The sequence below is a fragment of the Carcharodon carcharias genome, chromosome 9, assembly GCF_017639515.1.
Source record: "Carcharodon carcharias isolate sCarCar2 chromosome 9, sCarCar2.pri, whole genome shotgun sequence".
Classification (NCBI taxonomy): domain Eukaryota; kingdom Metazoa; phylum Chordata; class Chondrichthyes; order Lamniformes; family Lamnidae; genus Carcharodon; species Carcharodon carcharias.
In genome coordinates this window covers 100,298,077-100,316,909 of record NC_054475.1, presented here as the reverse complement: position 1 = coordinate 100,316,909, position 18,833 = coordinate 100,298,077, and the positions used below count along the sequence as shown (strand labels likewise).

At 40.4% G+C, this 18,833-nt stretch overlaps 1 protein-coding gene across 1 annotated transcript in view; it reads right to left on the bottom strand.

The window, feature by feature from the left end:
• LOC121281899 (ecto-NOX disulfide-thiol exchanger 2-like) overlaps positions 1-18,833 on the bottom strand; it is a 339,103-nt gene that overhangs the window by 104,397 nt on the left and 215,873 nt on the right. Inside the window, exons 5-6 of the mRNA XM_041195055.1 lie at positions 8,345-8,476; positions 1,476-1,631 (exon numbers count right to left, since the gene is read on the bottom strand). Of these exons, the coding sequence (XP_041050989.1) occupies positions 1,476-1,631; positions 8,345-8,476 (288 nt within the window). The remainder of the gene's footprint in view (positions 1-1,475; positions 1,632-8,344; positions 8,477-18,833) is intronic.

Genomic DNA, 18,833 nt, shown 5'->3' with positions numbered 1-18,833 from the left:
GGGCAATTAGGGATGGAAAATAAATGCCGGCCTAGCAAGCAATGCCCACATTCCATTAGTGAATAAAAAAACAAGTTAACTTGTTAATTCACATGTGCCTCATACTAGATTATAAAGTAGATTATGTAAATTGTTTGTTTATTTTTGTTTGTTCAAAATGTGTGTAATCTTGTGCCTCTATTCACTGAGCACGTGTCTTAAATCTCAAATTGCTTGGTTTAAACAACATGTTATTGATCTCTAACGGAATCGTACCAAAAACTTGAGGGGAGCTGTTCAAGGATCATAACAGCTACCAATTCATCCGTTGTGTTACAAATGCTGTACGTATTCAAATATAGGGGCTTTCCTTCTGTCTTTTTACCATTTATTGCAAACTCTAAGTTTAAATGCTGTCCCTTCCTGCCACACTTTGGTTATCATTACCCATGTCACTACCCTGCTCTATTGCCTTGTCCTTTTTCTTGAAGTTACATCTCCTCTCATGTGATCCCTTGCCCCTACTATTTAGTTTAAAGCCTTTTCCACCACCCTTGTTATACAGCTCACCAGAATACTGAACTCAGTACGGTTCAGGTGAAGATCATTCCTATGATACAGCTCTCACTTTTCCCAGTAGATGCCAATGCCCCCATGAATCAAAACTCAAGCTGCTCAAAATATGTCAGAATATTTACAATATGTATCAACATCAACAGTAGTTTTGATGACCTTAAGCAACTGGATTGGGTGTGGCTAAACTAATTTTACTTTCCCAATCCAAAGTTCCAAACAAATGTCACGAGGTATTCTTGGACCACTCCATTAGCATTTTTCAGAAAACATATTTGTACCAGGGAAGAAGGAAAATTCAATTTGGCTGAATTATCCTAGCCTTCTTACTAAGTACATCATTATTTTTTACGTTTCTGAATCACAGCTACTGCTAGTAGGTAGTGAAGATGACAACAGTGGGCATTCATATAAACATTTTATACTTTAACAAACCCATGAACTAAAGGTTGGATCCAAAATAATCATGTGATAAAACAAGAATGAAAACATGCATCACTTCTGTTATTATTTCCCAGATTTTTAAGTTGAGCTGCAGTATTGATGTTTTAGTCAAAAATATGATGAAACATTGTTCTAACAAGCTTCCCATTGGTGCTGTCTCACCTTCCTTAGTCAGCAGACAATCTGAAATCTTGATTAATAGCTAGCAATTGTCTGATACTATGATATTACATTTGAAAAATTCGTCCCTGAGAGCAATACAATTAAAAATACACTGAAGGAAGCTTATTCAGTGCAGTGAAGCCTTTTGCTGCTCCATCCTTTAGCTGTGACTGGCTAAATATTGCTTTTGGTTGGTGAATTCATGGTTCACAAAAATCCATCAGAAGCTAAATTGCATACAAGATAAGTAAATCACGTAAAAAGAACTATAAATTTCCATTAACAATTTGTTACTCTCTTGCTCCTCACATACTTACTTGGATTTGGAGGAAAAAGTGTACAGCTTTTACAATGGATGATCTCCTTGACGACAACCATGTCTTGACGAATTGTAGATGGGACAATGCCCAATCCAGGCATCATTGGGTTAATTGGTGCAATTCCAGTCATCATGCGAAGGCCTCGGTCAAACTCTGTAAAGTAGGATGCAGGAATGTAAAACGTATTTAATAACCTTCATAAACACTTGTACTTTGATAGATCAAAAGCACCTTTTAAGCTTTGTTAGTCTTTCATCAGCCTTTATTTGCATTTTGAATTCGAAATCCTTGCCCTCAAGTACAAACTAATCCTCAACCTTATTTTTTCCTACAGTCCTCTTTGCCACACTTCTGATGCTGACCTCTTTTGCTACTTCCTCTTTCTGCTCTATCTGCAATTCTAATCCCAAATGATCCTAATCCCTAATGATGCATGAACATTTATCCAATAGTGATCATAATATCATGAGTTCCCACTGTGTTTGAAAAGAGACACAAACAGCTTAGATGCTAGATTTATGTAAAGTTGACTTCAACATTGATATTAGCCATAGTAAATCTGTTAATGGGTAAAACAACAGATGATCAGTGGGAAGTATTCAAAAAAGAATGTATTATACAGAGAAGATTTATGCCCTAAAGGGCAAGAGCTCTATGCCAAAAAAACCATGGCCAATTAAAAAGGTAACATAACATGAAAGTTAAAAAGAAAGCACCTTCCTGGTAAGTGGGAGCAATACATAGGACAACAAAAGGTGATGAAACTGTTAGTAAGAGCTACAAATTTGGAGTATGAAAAGAAATTTGCAGGTAGTATTAAAATCAACACAAAACACAATTACAATTAATTTAGGAAGGTGTTGGTGGTCAGTGGCAAAGTGGGCTCCTAAACATGATGATATTGCCAATAAAAATAGTGAAATGGCAGATATGTTGAATAAGTTACTTTGCTCCAGTATTTACAAAAGAACAGGACAGTATGCCAGAAATTGCAAGGAAACTAATATTGAATCAGGAACAGGGACTAAACAAAATTAATTTAAGGAAAATGACAATAATGAAGAAAATAATGGCACTAAAGAGTGACACACCTCCAGGACCAGATGGTTTCCATTCCACGGTTTTAAAGGAAGTTGGTTTGATGCTTTCATGTTTTTCAGACTTTTGGGTATTCAGCCATCTTCTTGATGAGCAAGAACATACAGGCTTGACCATGTGTAGGTTGTCATTAACTCCTCTCATGATGGCAAGCAGCAGCTGAAAACCTGGATTTCTAATGCTTTCCCCACTTGGGACCCACCTCAGTGCCTTGAAACAAGGTGCCAAAGGTCAGTGTGACCACTGTGGCCGCCTTCATTACCGAAGAGATGGATGCAGCATTGATAACTGCCAAGTCTGGTAACGCAGCCAGGAGCAATGGCATTTAATTACCCAGAATCCAAGAAACAGGACCCAAATACTGCATGTGGCTTATCAAACTCACCTCTAATAGGTTTAACACTGGGATTCTCCCAAAAGTCTGCTGTTATGTCAAATTCTATGCTATTTTAAAATCAGGAAAATCAACCCATGACCCCAATCTATGGTCTATAAGGTGGTCAAATGGCTCATCCTTAACAAGCAAGTGGGCTTCAGAGAGGGAAGAAGTTGCTCTGATAAGGTCCTTGCATTCATTACCACCAATTAGGCAATGTTCCTGAAGCAGAAGACGACTGGAACTACCTTCATAAACTTGTCATTTGTATCTATACAGTGGACATGCCCTGCACCAAATCCCAGAAGTTTGTTTATGCTGATGACATAACATTGTTGATGCAGGCAGTGTCAGAGCAAATGAATAGGACATTTACCAGCAACCTGGACCAATTGGAATACTCCTTCCAGGCCTGCTGCCCCAATCCAGACAAGACAGTTGTCAATGTTCCTTCTGAACAATAATGTCACTGGGAAAGGACGCAACATTTCTTTCTGTGCAAGGTGGCTTGCCCAGGACCTGCATCCAGAATACCTGGCTGTCAGTCTGGACAGGACTCTAACCTAATGGCCACATCTCAAACATTGGCCAAAATGTAAAAAAAGAGGGTGAAGCTGCTCTAAAAGCTTGCTGGAATGGCACAGGAGGGTACAGCCAAAACCCTGCACAGTATCAGTAGCCATAGTCCACTCTGTTGCAGAATACTGCTCTGCTTCACGGTCTGGTAGCCATCACACAAAGATCAAAGACACGCAACTAAATGTTGCCATGAGGACAGCGTTAGGGGTGCTTAACTCCACTCCAACTGAGTGGTTGTTGGTGTTGTTCCACATTGCCCTGACTGCCATTAGCCGTGACACCATTGTGCTCAGTAAGATGGAACAAGTCATGAGCAACACTAACCTTTTATTAAGACTTGAAAGCCTACCAGCAAAGGACTTAAAATCCTGGCCGGCCATTCTGGAAATTGGCAGCAAAGACACATGCAGCTGGTATCAATCCATTATTCCAGATTGATGGAACTGTGGGACACATCCAGCATAAAAAACCCAAGCCTCATCACTGACCCGACAGCAGAGGTCCGTTGCTTTGATATCCATCGAAGAAAGTTCTAAACTAAATCTGCATGGGCACGGATGTAGCTACCTGCTCCATATAAGCAGATGAGGAGGAACTAAAGTGTGATTGTGGCCATGACTCCTAGACCATAGAACCCTTCACATCAACCTGCCTAAGATCTGTTTCTCCACTCAGCTTCTCAGGAGACCATCGAATGGATAGCCAAGTTGGACATCCCATTATAAACTTTACCCATCATACGAAAGTAATAAGTTCAGGAACTTGGTGAGAACATTGCAGCTGCATGAACTATAATCTTCCAAAGTTGTCTCAATTCTAGAACTAATCTTTTAGACTGGAAAATTACAGATGCCACTCTGCTATGTAAGGTAAGGGAGGGAAACCAGGGAATTATAGACCAACTAGCTTAACATGTGTTGTTAGGAAATTACTTGAATCCACGGTTAAGGATAGTGTAACTGAACACCTTGAAAATTTTCAGCTGATCAGAGGGAGTCAGCATTGATTTGTGAAGGATAGGACATGCCTGACAAACTTAACTGAATTTTTGAAGAGGTGATTGAAGTCCTGTACAGAGGAATGTCTATGGATGTTATGTATATGAACTTGCAGAGACATGTGATGTCACCTGTGAGAAACTCTCTTAGCTAAAGTTACAGTTCAAGGAATTGAAGGTAAGTTATTGACCTTTCAATGAAATTGGATGAGCAACAAGAGGATAGTTAATAAGCAGGTACATTAATTGGCAGGATGCGACTAAGGGGATCCCACAAGGGTCTGTGCAGCAGCCTCAATTATTCACATTTATTGATTTAGATGATGGCGTAGAAAGCCACATATCCAAATTTTCCAAAAAAACGAAGTTAGGTGGCACTCTAAGCAGTGAAGATGAAAGCAATATTACTATACCAAGAATATTACCAAGAAATTCTAACAAATTTCTAACAAATTAAGCAAAATGGCAAGAAATTGGTCAAATGGATGTTTATGTAGACAAATGTGAAGTCGTCCACTTGGGGCCTACAGAGGATAAATGGTGAGAAGATGCGAACAGTGGGGGTCCAGAGGCACTTCGGAGTCCATACGCATAGAAGAATGTGCAGTGCTTCTCTTTAAGTGACCCACTTTGAGCGAGCCTTGTTTCTTGCAGTGCAGCAATGTCCACATTGAGCCTTGTAGATTCTCTGTTGATTTGTCTTGCATGCAGCATCAAGCTGCAGAAGGTCGTCACCAAGGACAGGATGCATGGTCCTACGTTCCAGCCTGTGGTGCGAAAAACTGATGGTGTCTTTGTTGAGTTTGTCATGCCTGGTGCATAGATTATCGACCTTCCTATTGAGAGATGACTCTTTAAAATCCAGGTACCCATTGAAGCAAGTAAAGCACGGTGGGACAGCACCTAACTGACCGGAGACTGACAACTTGGGGCAGGCGGTAGCTATTCAATTAGACGCGATGATCTCTCCCACCACTAGAAGCAACTCCTGGCACTCATACAATCGAGCGCAAGCTTATAACGAATAACAGTTGCTTCCCATTTGTGCCAATGTTAAACCAAGAAAATATATATACATATATAAAATATACAAGTATATTTATTATCAATACATTTAGGAATCAACTTCTTCAGTTCCCCTTTTCCAAGACTGTGGATCAATCTAGTTGCCTTGAAAGTTTCCCAAGTCTCCATATTCTGCGAACATTTCTTAATCTGATCTCAAATTATTTTAATGATGTATTTCTGTTCCTTTAAGAATCAGAAAGGGGAGTTACAATTTTAGCTGTTAATTCCTCACTGCCAGACTTTCATGTTTACAATGTAAAAAAACAAACCAAAGTACATTGAATTTCATTCTTCTTTGCTAAATTTGCCAGAGTTGATTTTTTTTCTTATTAATTTAATAGGAAAATGTGAGCTATGATCAAGCAACTTGAACTTCATCGTGGGTTCCCAAATGGGTAAATGGAGTCTGTTGAATCCGAGCCTATATGCTGAACTATACTTGGGCTCTCTAATGGATGTATTGCCAATTTTAATGGTAACCTTAAATGGAAAATTGTTCGGAGGATTGATCTCTTTTTATTGCTTGCACTTACTATTAAGTTGGCTTAATGTTGACCAGCAAGGAAACAATATCGGTATTGTCTGTGTAAATAGGTTGTCCTCCTCTCCCTGCTGAGTACTATAGTAAACATTGTTCTTGACAGGAGAAGATCTTTGCTCCATCTAGCTACCTATCCACATGATTCACTAATGGTATTTCTAATAACCCTGAATCCCATCTGTTGATAAGAACTTGCTCTGTTCCTTCTTGAGACCCACTGAGGTTTCTTCTTTCATAGTAAACATATCAAAGGTTAGTGCCATACGAGTGTTTTCTATAAAGGGAGACAAAGCCCTGCCTTTCTCATTACGTTTTCACCCAGGCTTTACTTTTCTTCTCTCAACATGATGTCTCCACTCCTTGCAGTTTTTTGTCAGCAGTTCAGTACACAAAAGTCTGCAACATCAACATCTGATGATAGAAAGAATACTCGATTCAGGATGACCATTTTAAGAGTTTTTTTCCCTTTTGTGCAAATGTGAATTCAATTCCAGTGATGTCATAAATAGCACTGCCAATTCTTGAGTGTTCAAGAATTTATAGTGTTCAAATTGAATCAGTCACACCAGTGTGGGAAATGTCTATAGAGAATAACTGGGATAGCAGTCGAATATGCTTCTTTTAATCTGGTCTCTATTACAAGAATGTGCATTTATTTTGATTAGAAGCACACTTACAGTAAGCACGAAGTTTCCTATAAAGATTCAGTGGAAGTCAATTTGCACATTTATACCAATTGGAGGAGTTATTTCAGTGAAATAAATCAGATATTTTTGAAAAAAGTCACCAAGATAAAAGAATCACTATCTCATACAAAGTATAAGTTGAACACTAAAGTTAAAGAGAGAAACAATTCAGATCCTTGCACACCTGACCAAATTGAGTACACAGATGGGAGTACGACATTGCAAACACTGCCATATTGAAGCTGGCAAGATAGTAATGATAAAAATGTCAGCCTTGATTCAGTGGCAGCACACTTGCCTCCAAGTCAGAAGGCATATGGTTAGGCTTTGCTCCAGGGACTTGAGTCTAAGATGAAATTTCAGTGCAGCACTAAAGAATTGCTGCACTATTGGAGGTGTCTCCTTTTTAATGAGATGTTAAGCCATTTTTGTATGTCCTCACAGGTGTATGTAAAAAAAAATCCCACGGCATCTTCCTAAGATGAGAAAGGAAGCTCTCTTCATGCTCTGGCCAACATTTATTCCTCAATTAGCATCCCTAAAACAGATCATCTGTTCATTACAGCTTGTGGAACCTTGCTGTGTGCAAAATTGGCTGCAGCATTTCTCCACGTTACAAGTAATTAGACACCAAAAGTACTTAGGCTGCAAATGATTTGGGATGAAGTAGTCTTGGTAAGTTGCTGCAGTGCATTCTGTAGCTGGCACACACTGTGGCTAGGAAACAATGGTGATGGAGAGAGTGAATATTTAGGATTTTAGATTAACACTGCTGGAATAGGAGGATTTTTATGCATAATAGGAAAGCAAAATACTGGAGATGCTCAAACTTGGAATAAAAAAGAGAAAGTACTGCAAGTATTCAGGTCAGCCAGCATTGGATGACAGAGAAACAGAATTAACATTTCATGTTAATGACTTTTAGTTAGGCTGAGAAAAGTTAGTGTTGAAGAAGCCATTCAGGAAAGTGAAAAAAATATTAATTTGTGGGACCAAGAGATGCACTCCATTGGATCTCACAAGGGAAGCTGTGCCCTAGACACACTCATTCATTCACACCTTTGACTAGATAGTCCTGACACCTGAAGGCGGTAGAAAGTAGACCAGCAGAATTTAATGAAACCTACTAGTTAAGTGTGCCAAGGCCTGATAAAAATGCTAGGGTGTTGCATTTGGCCTGCCCAAAACCCACTTCAGATTAAACCAAACCAGCAGTGTTTCTGAAATGAATCTGCAGTCAAATGAAACAGAATAATTACCGTTGGCAATTAGGGAAAATCTTTCTCCCTCAAAAAGTTGCCTCCATTTCAAACTGATGAAAAATACACAGTAATTTTATATATACTGCATTAAACAGCTGTGAAATCCAAATAATTTAGGGTCAAAGTTCAGAATTAAATCCATACCATCTAAATTTGAAAACTGAACAACTTTCTAGGACAACAGCATCCATCATAGGTCAACATATTTGGGAAAGGCAGCAGAAGGGTTCTGTCAGGCGACAGAATCAAATGTGTATACCTGACATAAGTGGCTGTCCAGTCATTCCCATTGGTCCCATTCCTAGGTTGTTCATGGCTGTTGCCCAAGTTGTAGGATCCGATAATGACATTCCTAGTGGGCTGGATTCTAAGGCTAGGTTTTTGAAACCATCTGTTGCAAATGAAGAACAGAAATAAAGAAACAGAAATTTCATGAAGTGTAAATATTCATAAACTAATTTAGATTTCTGCATAAACAAAAACTAATAAGGGCCTATTCCTTAACTTTTCAATTATCCATTATAACAATTCTTTTATTTAAATAAACAATACTGCATTTTTAAAATTATATTTCAATCTACTGTCATTATGGTCACAAGTGACAAGGCAGGTTTCCCTCAATCCTAGCCTAATTGTAGTGCCCCTACTGCCCCAGTTGAGATTAGTGAACACAACAAAGACTAGCGACAAAGCCTGGGCCTTCCAAACCTGCATAACTTAGGTGCACATCAACAATGGCCCAATGGTCTCCTTCAGTGATGTAATGATTCTATGCCTGTAATTAATAACTGCTCTATCCAAGAAAGTGACTGGCCTTCATGTATCAGCTCCTTTCTGCAATGCATCTGATTTTGAAAACTCAGTTAAGTAGCCAAAGTTGTGTTCCGCTGGTCTTTGGTATCACTCAGTCAGATGAACACTGATGCAAAGCCTTTGTTATTCAATTATTTAGAAAAAAATCTACATTTCTATTTTATTTTAATTTGAGCAAAATGAAACATCAATATTTAAAGTAAAGTTGGTTGAAACTGCCACACAGAAAGGCAAGGGCCAAGCAATTTTTTTTGCCATTTTCATTTTTTCTTTCCTCGTCCATTAATTAAAAGATCTCAGCATTAGCAAATTGTTTTCACAAATTGGATGTGGTGGCCCCAATGCTCAGTCCCACATTCTGGCTGAGAGTCTGAGAAAGTTTCAGAAAAGATGGTCCTCAGAGGTAAACTATCAGGATAAAGTTAATCCAATGGAAAGTGATTACAGGACATTCAGTTTTGCAATCGAAATGGGGAGCATGACGATAGCCCCAATTTTTCAACTTGTATTTCCTTTAGGCACAGCTTTCCACTAGGAATGGCAATCACTTAATTTTCACTCATAACTTTAACAGAACATTTTGTATTCATTTCACATGTTTAATAATACAATACTAAAGTAGTCTAAGCAACCAAGCAGCAGAGTACAAGAAGCCAATTTGGAACTAATGGAGGGGTTGCAAACATAATAATGGTTCACATGCTGCCTTGCGCCAGCCATTGTGAAACAGGAAGTACCTTAACACACCACTAAGTCTATAGAAATCTATGCCACAGCATTTAGAATAAATGATATTGAAGATAAACAATAATTCAACAACCTATATGCAATAGGTATTTAGAATTTTAAGAAACATTTTCTCAAACTTTTGCCATTATTGACAATGATTAGTATTAATAATGTTGACAAAATGTTGTACTTGCACACATCAACAGATTCCTCAGCACATGACTAACAAGGACTCAGTCCCAGAGTAGTGGGAATTGATGACCTCTCAACGCAGTCTAAAAAATCTATGAAAATATACATTTTTCAAATTTGAGTATTGCTGAAAAAAAAAATGATGTTGAAGCTTTTCATCTTGCACTCATCAGGACAAACGCAAGAATGCCAAATTTCAAAGGGAGCAACAATTTATGCTGCGAGAGAAAAGGGTGCTGATTGGTTGGCAGGTCAACTTTGATAGATTGAGGCAGTGATCATGGAGAGTGCACCAGGGAACTATTGTCCCCCATGCTTTTCCTTTGCACATTTTATTTCAAGGATAAGCAGCTTTGTTTTGCACAGCTCTTTCAGCAGTGTAAGTGGTGCCTCAGATGCATTAGTAAACTGGCTTAACTGTTTTCATTGAACAGGTAATTATTATAACACATGCACACATCTCTAATGAAACAATGGGCTTTCTCTAAGGGGAAGAATTTCAGGTACAGTCAAGTACATTTCCACAAGGGGGAAAAATCATCCCTGAATGACGAAGAAAAGAGAGCAAAATGAAGGAGAACTGAAGTGAGAACCAGGCTGAATATAGTTCAAAGGGGAGATAAAAAAGGAAAGAAGAGAGGCAAAGAGTATGAGAAGAGAAGGCAGCTAACATAAAAGGGAATCCAAAAGTCCTCTATAGACTTAAACATAGTTAAAGGATAATCTGAGGATGGGTAGGGTCAATTAAGGTCCAAAAATGGATCTACACATGGAGGCAGAGAGCATGACTGAGGTGCTAAATGAGCACTTGCATCTGCCTTTACCAAGGAAGATGATGTTGCTGGAGTCATAGTAAATGAGGAGGTAGTTGATTTTACTGGATTGGCTAAAAATTGATTGAGGAGTTATTTGAAAGGCTAGCTATACTTCAAGTTGATAAGTCGCCAGGACCAAATGATAATTATAAGATGCCAAAGGAAGTAAGGGTGGAAGTCGCAGAGGCATTGGCCATAACTTTCCAAAATTCTTAGGTCCAGGTGGTGGTGCCAGAAAACGGGAGAACTGCAAATGTTATGCCATCAGTCAAAAAAGTGTGCATGGGTAAACCCAGCAGCTATGGGCCAATCTTTATCCTTAGTGATTGGAAAACTTTTAGAAACAACAATCTGGGACAAAATTTATAGTCTTTTGAACATATATGGATAATTAAGGAAAGCCAGCAGGGACTTTTTAAAGGCAAATCATATTTATCTAATTTGTTTGAGTTTTTTGACGAGGTAGCCCAGAAGGTTGATGAGGATAATGTTGTTGGTATGGTTCATATAGACTTCCAAAAGGCATTTGATGGGGTGTCACATAATAGATGTGCCAGCAAAGCAAAAGTCTATAAAATAAAACACAAAGTTGGCTGAGTGAGAGGAAACAGAGTGGTTGTTTGTTAGGCTGGAGGAATGTATATACTGGGGTACCCTAGAGGTCAGTACTCGCGCTACTGCCTTTCTTGATCTATAGCATTGGCCCAGATTTTCCATTTTCTGGAGGATTGCACCCTAGAAGATGTGCTGGGGGAACTCCTGGATGTACCCATACAAGGAATGAACGGGAATTGCCTGGTAAATTTCAATTTCCAATGGGCAATTACTATGTGCCTGGAACCCTCCGAAACTTCAATCTAAAGTCAAAGACTTTGAATGGTTACAAATCTCTTAACTTAGGTAGGAAAGATTAGAAGGATTAAAACCAGTCCTAACTCCTGGGTAACCATACTACTGACCACTCGCCCCTCCCCCACCGATCTCCCACTAGAGCCCCTGACTAACCCCCTGTGACTCCCTGACTATCCCTCAACAACTCCTACCTCCCCAAGCCGATTCTCCCACCTACTGACTACCCCTTTGACAGCACCCCTGGCTAACCTCCCCCAATAAATTCCCACACGCCACTGACCACCTAACTACCACCCCCCTTGACTAAGCTCCGGACTAAACCCCACCCCCAATCACACTTGACCGCCCTCGAGCACCCAACTACCCCCCAAACCTCCCTCCCTGACTACTCACCCAATCTCCCACCCTCGACTACCCCCGACCCAACTACCCCACCCTGATCCCCTAACTACCCTCCTTATCCTCCCACCCCTTGTGATCCTCCGACTAACCCCCTGCAATCTGACTACACCCTAGTCCATTATCACCCCCTGACCACCTGACAACCCTCCACCTCCCACCCCCCACCAATGATCTTACCCCCACCACATTCCCCACCTAACCCTGCACCCACTTGCCTTGTCTCCTATCAAGTGGCTGGGGCCTTTAATCCTACCGGTTTACAGCAGCTACTGCTATTATAAGAGGGTATGGCTTCACTTCCCCTGATGCTGCTGTACTTCACAGAAGGGACTCCTGGATGAGCTACGCTGCACATTTCACAGCAGATGCAGGTCAGAGGTCCAGACAAGAAACATGCAGCTCCAGACTAAGGTAAGTAAAATGAAATGGAGTGGCAATCCAACAGTGATTACCACTCCATGGAAGATTGAGGCCAAGGACTCAGATTTGATTGTACATGACATAATTTCAAACTTTGCAGATGACACAAAATTTGGAAGCATTGTGAACTGAGAGGGGGAATAAAGATAGACTTCAAGAAGACATGAACATGAGCATGGTCCCTTTCTGTTCTTTTCTATTTGAGTTAAGTTTGCTCTTTTATTGCTGAAAAAAAGAGGCAAGCTGTTGAAACTTTTCATCTGGCAATCATCTGGAAATCCCCCCACCAACACCTAATGCCAAACATTATATGTTACTTTTATATGGCAAGCTGCCAAAAGATAGACATCCTCTCTAATTTTTCAACTTTCAAATACAAATGCAGCAAACATTATACCATTCATTTAATTCCCAGTCACATCTGTGCACAACACAAAAGGTGCTGAATTGTAAGATTATTAAATTACTAACCAGAATACTAATCATTAAGATCTAACTATTATTAGAAACTAATATCTAACTTTATCAGGAACATGTCCTGGTATTATAGTAGAGTTGGAAAACTTAGAAATAAGGCACAGTATAGAAAAGATGACAAGGTAGTGAGACCATGTGGAAATTGTCAACTTTTAAAAAGCTTATTTGCAGCAAAAGCAGATACCTTGAAGCTACCCAAGAACTGTTGCTTTAAGATAAATCCAAGAATGCAATGTAGATATCCAAGAAGTAAGAGACCATGAGATGTAAAAGCCTTGAGAAACAAAAAATACAAAGGGCCTTACGAAATTGCATAAGGTTAGCAACAGCCGAATGAACTATTCCTGGTTGATCAAGAAAAGCATGTTCAACCATGGGGCTGATGAAGACTGGGGAGAGATAAGAGCCAGGATAAAAGAGGGCTGCCCGATCAGATCCACATGGCAGAGAAATCTAGAGAAGAGAACAAAACAAGAACAAGAGATAAAAGAGTGAGAAAAGACAGAAAAGCACAAAGACCAAAAGCTGCAGGAAGCGAAGTCATTGTACGTGCCCCGTCCAGTCATAATAGCCTGCATTAGACTGTAAATCACTGTGCGAGTTTATTGCTATAGTTTACCTGAAAACTTAATAAACTTTTTCTGACTTTCTCACTGAAGTAATCTACAGCTGAAATTTTTGTGTACTGTGTGTAGAGTTCTGGTCATCACATTACAGGACGGACATAATTGCTCTGGAGAGAGCGCAGAGGAGATTCACAAGAATGCTGTCAGGGCTTGAAAATTGCAGCTATGAAGAAAGATTGGATAGGCTAGGGTTGAGTTACTTAGAACAGAGGAGGCTAAGGGATGACCTAATTGAGGTGTACAAAATTATTAGGGGCCTACATAGGGTAGGCAGGAAAGACTTGTTTCCTCTAGCTGAGGGGTCAATTAACAGGCGGCATAGATTTAAAATAACTGGTAGAAGGATTAGGTGGGACATGAGCAAAACTTCTTTCACCCAGAGGGTGGTGGGTATCTGGAATTCACTGCCTCAGTTGGTGGTTGAGGCTGATATGCTCAATTCATTTAAAAGGTACCTGGGTCTGCATCTGAAGTGCTGTAACCTGCAAGGCTATGAACCAGGTGCTGGAAAGTGGTAAAAACAAAAAACTGCGGATGCTGGAAATCCAAAACAAAAACAGAATTACCTGGAAAAACTCAGCAGGTCCAGCAGCATCAGTGGAGAAGAAAAGAGTTGACGTTTCGAGTCCTCATGACCCTTCAACAGAACTAGGTGAATCCAAGGAAGGGGTGAAATATAAGTTGGTTTAAGGTGGGGGGGGTGGGTGGGTTGGGTGGGGGGAGAGAAGTGGAGGGGGGTGGTGTGGTTGTAGGGACAAACAAGCAGTGATAGAAGCAGATCATCAAAAGATGTCACAGACAACAGAACAAAAGAACACATAGGTGTCGAAGTTGGTGATATTATCTAAACAAATGTGCTAATTAAGAATGGATGGTAGGGCACTCAAGGTATAGCTCTAGTGGGGGTGGGGGGAGCATAAAAGTTTTAAAAATATTTAAAAATAATGGAAATAGGTGGGAAAAAGAAAAATCTATATAATTTATTGGAAAAAAAACAAAAGGAAGGGGGAAGAAACAAAAAGGGGGTGGGGATGGAGGAGGGAGGTCAAGACCTAAAGTTGTTGAATTCAACATTCAGTCCAGAAGGCTGTAAAGTGCCTAGTCGGAAGATGAGGTATTGTTCCTCCAGTTTGTGTTGGGCTTCACTGGAACAATGCAGCAAACCAAGGACAGACATGTGGGCAAGAGAGCAGGGTGGAGTGTTGAAATGGCAAGCGACAGGGAGGTTTGGGTCATTCTTGCTGGAAAGTGGGATTAAAATGAACAGCTAGTTTCTTTTTTCATCTTTTTTGGCTGGCAAAGACACAATGGGCTGAACGGTTTCCTTCTGCACCGTAACTTTTCTATGGTTCTGTGTCTGTCCGATGATGGTCCAAGCCTAACTGTTACCATATTAACATCAAAGCAAATGTCAGCGACAGAAGCTTTATCCAGCATCACTTTTTTCAAAAAATCCCACCCACCTCAACCCAATGTCAGGGTCCTGACCCAAAGAGCAAAGTCCTGCCCAGCATGTTGATGTTCCATTGCATTGCATCACCACGTTTACAAACTGTAAAACTCATATGAAGGACTCTTTAGATAAAATGGTGAATATGCTCAGGAGTTTAGTAGTTTAGAATCATTTAGCTTGTTCTGCACTAGAAGAATAATTGAATTTCTGCATTGCAATCTTGATCAACTGATTTGATAATGTCATAAACTACATGTAAATTTTAAGTCAGCTTATGAATATTGAGTCAGATAAAGAACCAAGATACTGTAAGTAGTATAAATTACAAAGTGAATTCTATCATTTCGTAGGCACACTGACTATGGAAATGATGGTCGCATCAGTGTGAAGGGACAAGGAGAAAGCTCTGAAAGTTTATTTCAATTTATTTCCTTAATAAAATAGGAGAGGGTTAAGGACTACACATTAGTTATTTTGTTGGACCATGTCTCATTTATTATGTACAATCCTGTTTTTAAGTTCTGCTCAGGAACACTCTGATCCCATTTACAGATCTGCCATCTGTCTCTTGCTGGAGTTTACACTTTGGCTGTGCCATTTCCTACATTCCTCTGAGGCATTTATCAGGCAGCAATGTTATTATGACAGTATTTGTTTCTGATAACTGTGGCATGGTTGTCAAGTCAACACTTCAGCTGATCTATTTCTACTGCAGAATCTTCTTGAGTTTCCAGTGTTACTGCCAGTATCAAATCTCAATGTGTGATCATCTTTCTGTGTAAGTCCACTGCAGGGCAGAAGCCATAGGGAAGTGAAGAACAGACTACATAATGGTACTGACCATTGATAGCTTGGTGCAAGTTAAAGCAAATTGTTCTCTTAACATTCTTCATTATTTTCAGAATTAAAAAAATGCATTGTAAAAATACAAAAAAGGCTTGCTGGGAGACTTCACAGAATACATGACTTAAGACAAGAATCAAAATGTTTTACCTGGGGCCAAATTCAAGCAACAGGTGTACTCACCTGCAAGAGATCTGAGTTGCAAAATATTAGTATTGCTGTATGCATGATAAAAGGAATCATTTGACTGGTAAAATTTTATCCATCTGGCTTGTTTGTTATATTGTACTTGCATTGCCCTGTTTACATTGTAAGGCGGATTTTAGAGCATTGACAGCAATACTGAAACCATAGATGCTTCCAACTTAGTTTTACAACTTTAACATCATGATGCCAAATGAAACTCTAAATAAATAAACTAAACCATAGCCAGTCTGCAATTAGAATGCATTAATCCCACCACATTCATATTGCCCCGATTTTGCAGTAAGAATAAAGCTGAACCTATCAGTGCTCACTGTTATTTAAGGAGTAAATCAGACACCAACTTCCGGCGCCTACATATACATTTAAACACGGAATCCAGGAAGTTGCTGTCTGATTTTCCCAGTTCTTCCACAAGCTTTGTTACAACTGCATTTCAATGAAAGACATTAAAACTTATGAAGGCCGTGAAATTACTGTACTTATCTTTTAAATGTGCCAGAGAAAATTCGGGCTTGCCCCTTCAAGTGTAAGCAAGTTTTTAAACAGCGTGAGAAGTCTCAATTCTCACCAAACAATTCATCTGGCATTGGAAATTTATTTTTAAACGTATGGAGCCTCTGTCTCTCATCTCTCCTAAATCCCATCCCTCTTTCCCTCTATTTCACTTTCTTTATATGGTTTTACATTTAATTATCTATTCTAACTTGTAATTCCTGGTTTAGACTCTGCACGTCTCAGTTAGGGAATGGTAGCATTGCAGTAGTCACTGGGCTAGTGGAGAAGTCATCCTGTCTTCATATTGAGGATACCCTCCATTATATTGCGTGGCACTACCACAGTGTTAAATGGGATAAGTTTCAAACAGATCTAGCAACTCAAGACTGAGCCACCATGAGGCATTGTAGGCCACCAACAGCAGCAGAATCGTATTCAATCACAATCTGTAACCTCATGAGTCAGCATATCCCCCACAATATTATTACTACCAAGCCAGGGGATCAACCCTGGGCTCAATGAAGAGTGCAGGAGGGCATGCCAGCAGCAGTACACCAGGCATATCTAAAATTGAGGTGCCAACCTGGAGAAGCTATAACATAGGGCTACTTGTATGCCAAACAACATAAGCAGCAAGTGATAGACAGAGCTAAGTGATTACTCAACCAAAGGATCTGATCTAACCTCTGCAGTTTTGCCACATCCAGTTGCAAAAGGTGGAGGACAATCAAACAACTAACTGGAGGAGGAGGCTCCACAAATATCCCATCCTCAAGGATGGGGGACCCCAGCACATCAGTGCAGAAGATAAGGCTGAAGCATTTGCAACAATCTTTAGCCAGAAGTGCTGAGTGGATGATCTATCTCGGCCTCCTCCTCCTGTGGTCCCCAGCATCACAGAAGCCAATCTTCAGCCAATCCAATTCACTCCATGTGAGATCAAGAAATGACTTAAGGCACTGGATACTACAACAGCCACAACAGTGGCATGTACCTGGCAGTGTGGAAAATTGCCCAGATATGCCTTGTATGCAAAAAGCAGGACAAATCCAACCCAGCCAATTACTGCCCCATCAGTCTACTCTCGATCATCAGTGAAGTGATGGAAGAGGTCATCAACAGTATTATCAAGCAGCACTTGCTTAGCAATAACCTGCTCATCAACACTCAGATTGGATTCCACCAGTCACTCAACTCCTGACCTCATTACAATCTTGGTTCAAACATGGACAAAAGAGGTGAACTTCAGAGCTGAGGTGAGAGTGACTGCCCTTGACATCAAGGCAGCATTTGACTTGAGTGTGACATTAAGGAGCCGCAGCAAAACTGGAGTCAATGGAAATCAGGGGAAAAACTCTCTGCTGTTTAGAGTCATACGTAGCACAAAAGAAGATGGTTGTGATTTTTGGAGGTCAATCATCTCAGTTCCAGGACATCAAGGCAGGAGTTCCTCAGGGTAGTGTACTAGGACTAACCATCTTCAGCTGCTTCATCAATGACCTTCCTTCCATCATAAGGTCAGAAGTGGGGATGTTCGCTGATGATTAAACAATGTTCAGCATCATTCGTGACTGGATAATATTCAGGCTTGGACTGACAAGTGGAAAATAATATTCATGTCACACAAGTGCCAGGCAATGACCATCTCCAACAAGAGAGAATCTAACCATCGCTGCTTGACATTCAATGGCATTACCATCCTGGGGGCTTCCATTGACCAGAAACTGAACTTGACTAGCCATATAAATATTGTGGCTACAAGAGCAGGTCAGAGGCTAGGAATCCTGCTGTGAGTAACTCACCTCCTGACTCCCCAAAGTCTGTCCACCTTCTACAAGGCACAAGTCAGGAGTGTAATGGAATACCTTCCACTTTCCTGAATGGGTGCAGCTCCAACAACACTTAAGAAGCTCGACACCGCCCAGGATAAAGCAGCTCACTTGACTGGCAACACATCCACAAACATTCACTCCCTCCATCACTTACATACAGTGGCAGCAGTGTGTACCATCTACAAGATGCACTGCAAGAACTCACTAAGGCTCCTTAGACACCACCTTCCAAACCCAAGAACGCTACCACCTAGAGGTACAAGGGCAGCAGCTACATGGAAACACCACCACCTCCAAACCACTCACCATCCTGACTTGGAAATATATTGCCATTCTTTCACTGTCACTGGGTCAAAATCCTGGAACATCCTCTTTCACAGCACTGAGAGTGTACCTACACCACATTGACTGCGGCAGTTCAAGGCAGTAGCTCACCACTATCCACTCACTGGGGTGGGCAATAAAGGCTGACCTAGCCAGCCATGCCCACATCCCATGAATGAATTTTTAAAATTCCATCTGGTGCACTAATATCCTTCAGGGGAGAAAATAGGCCATCCTTATCCAGTCTGGACTACAAGCAACTCCAAAT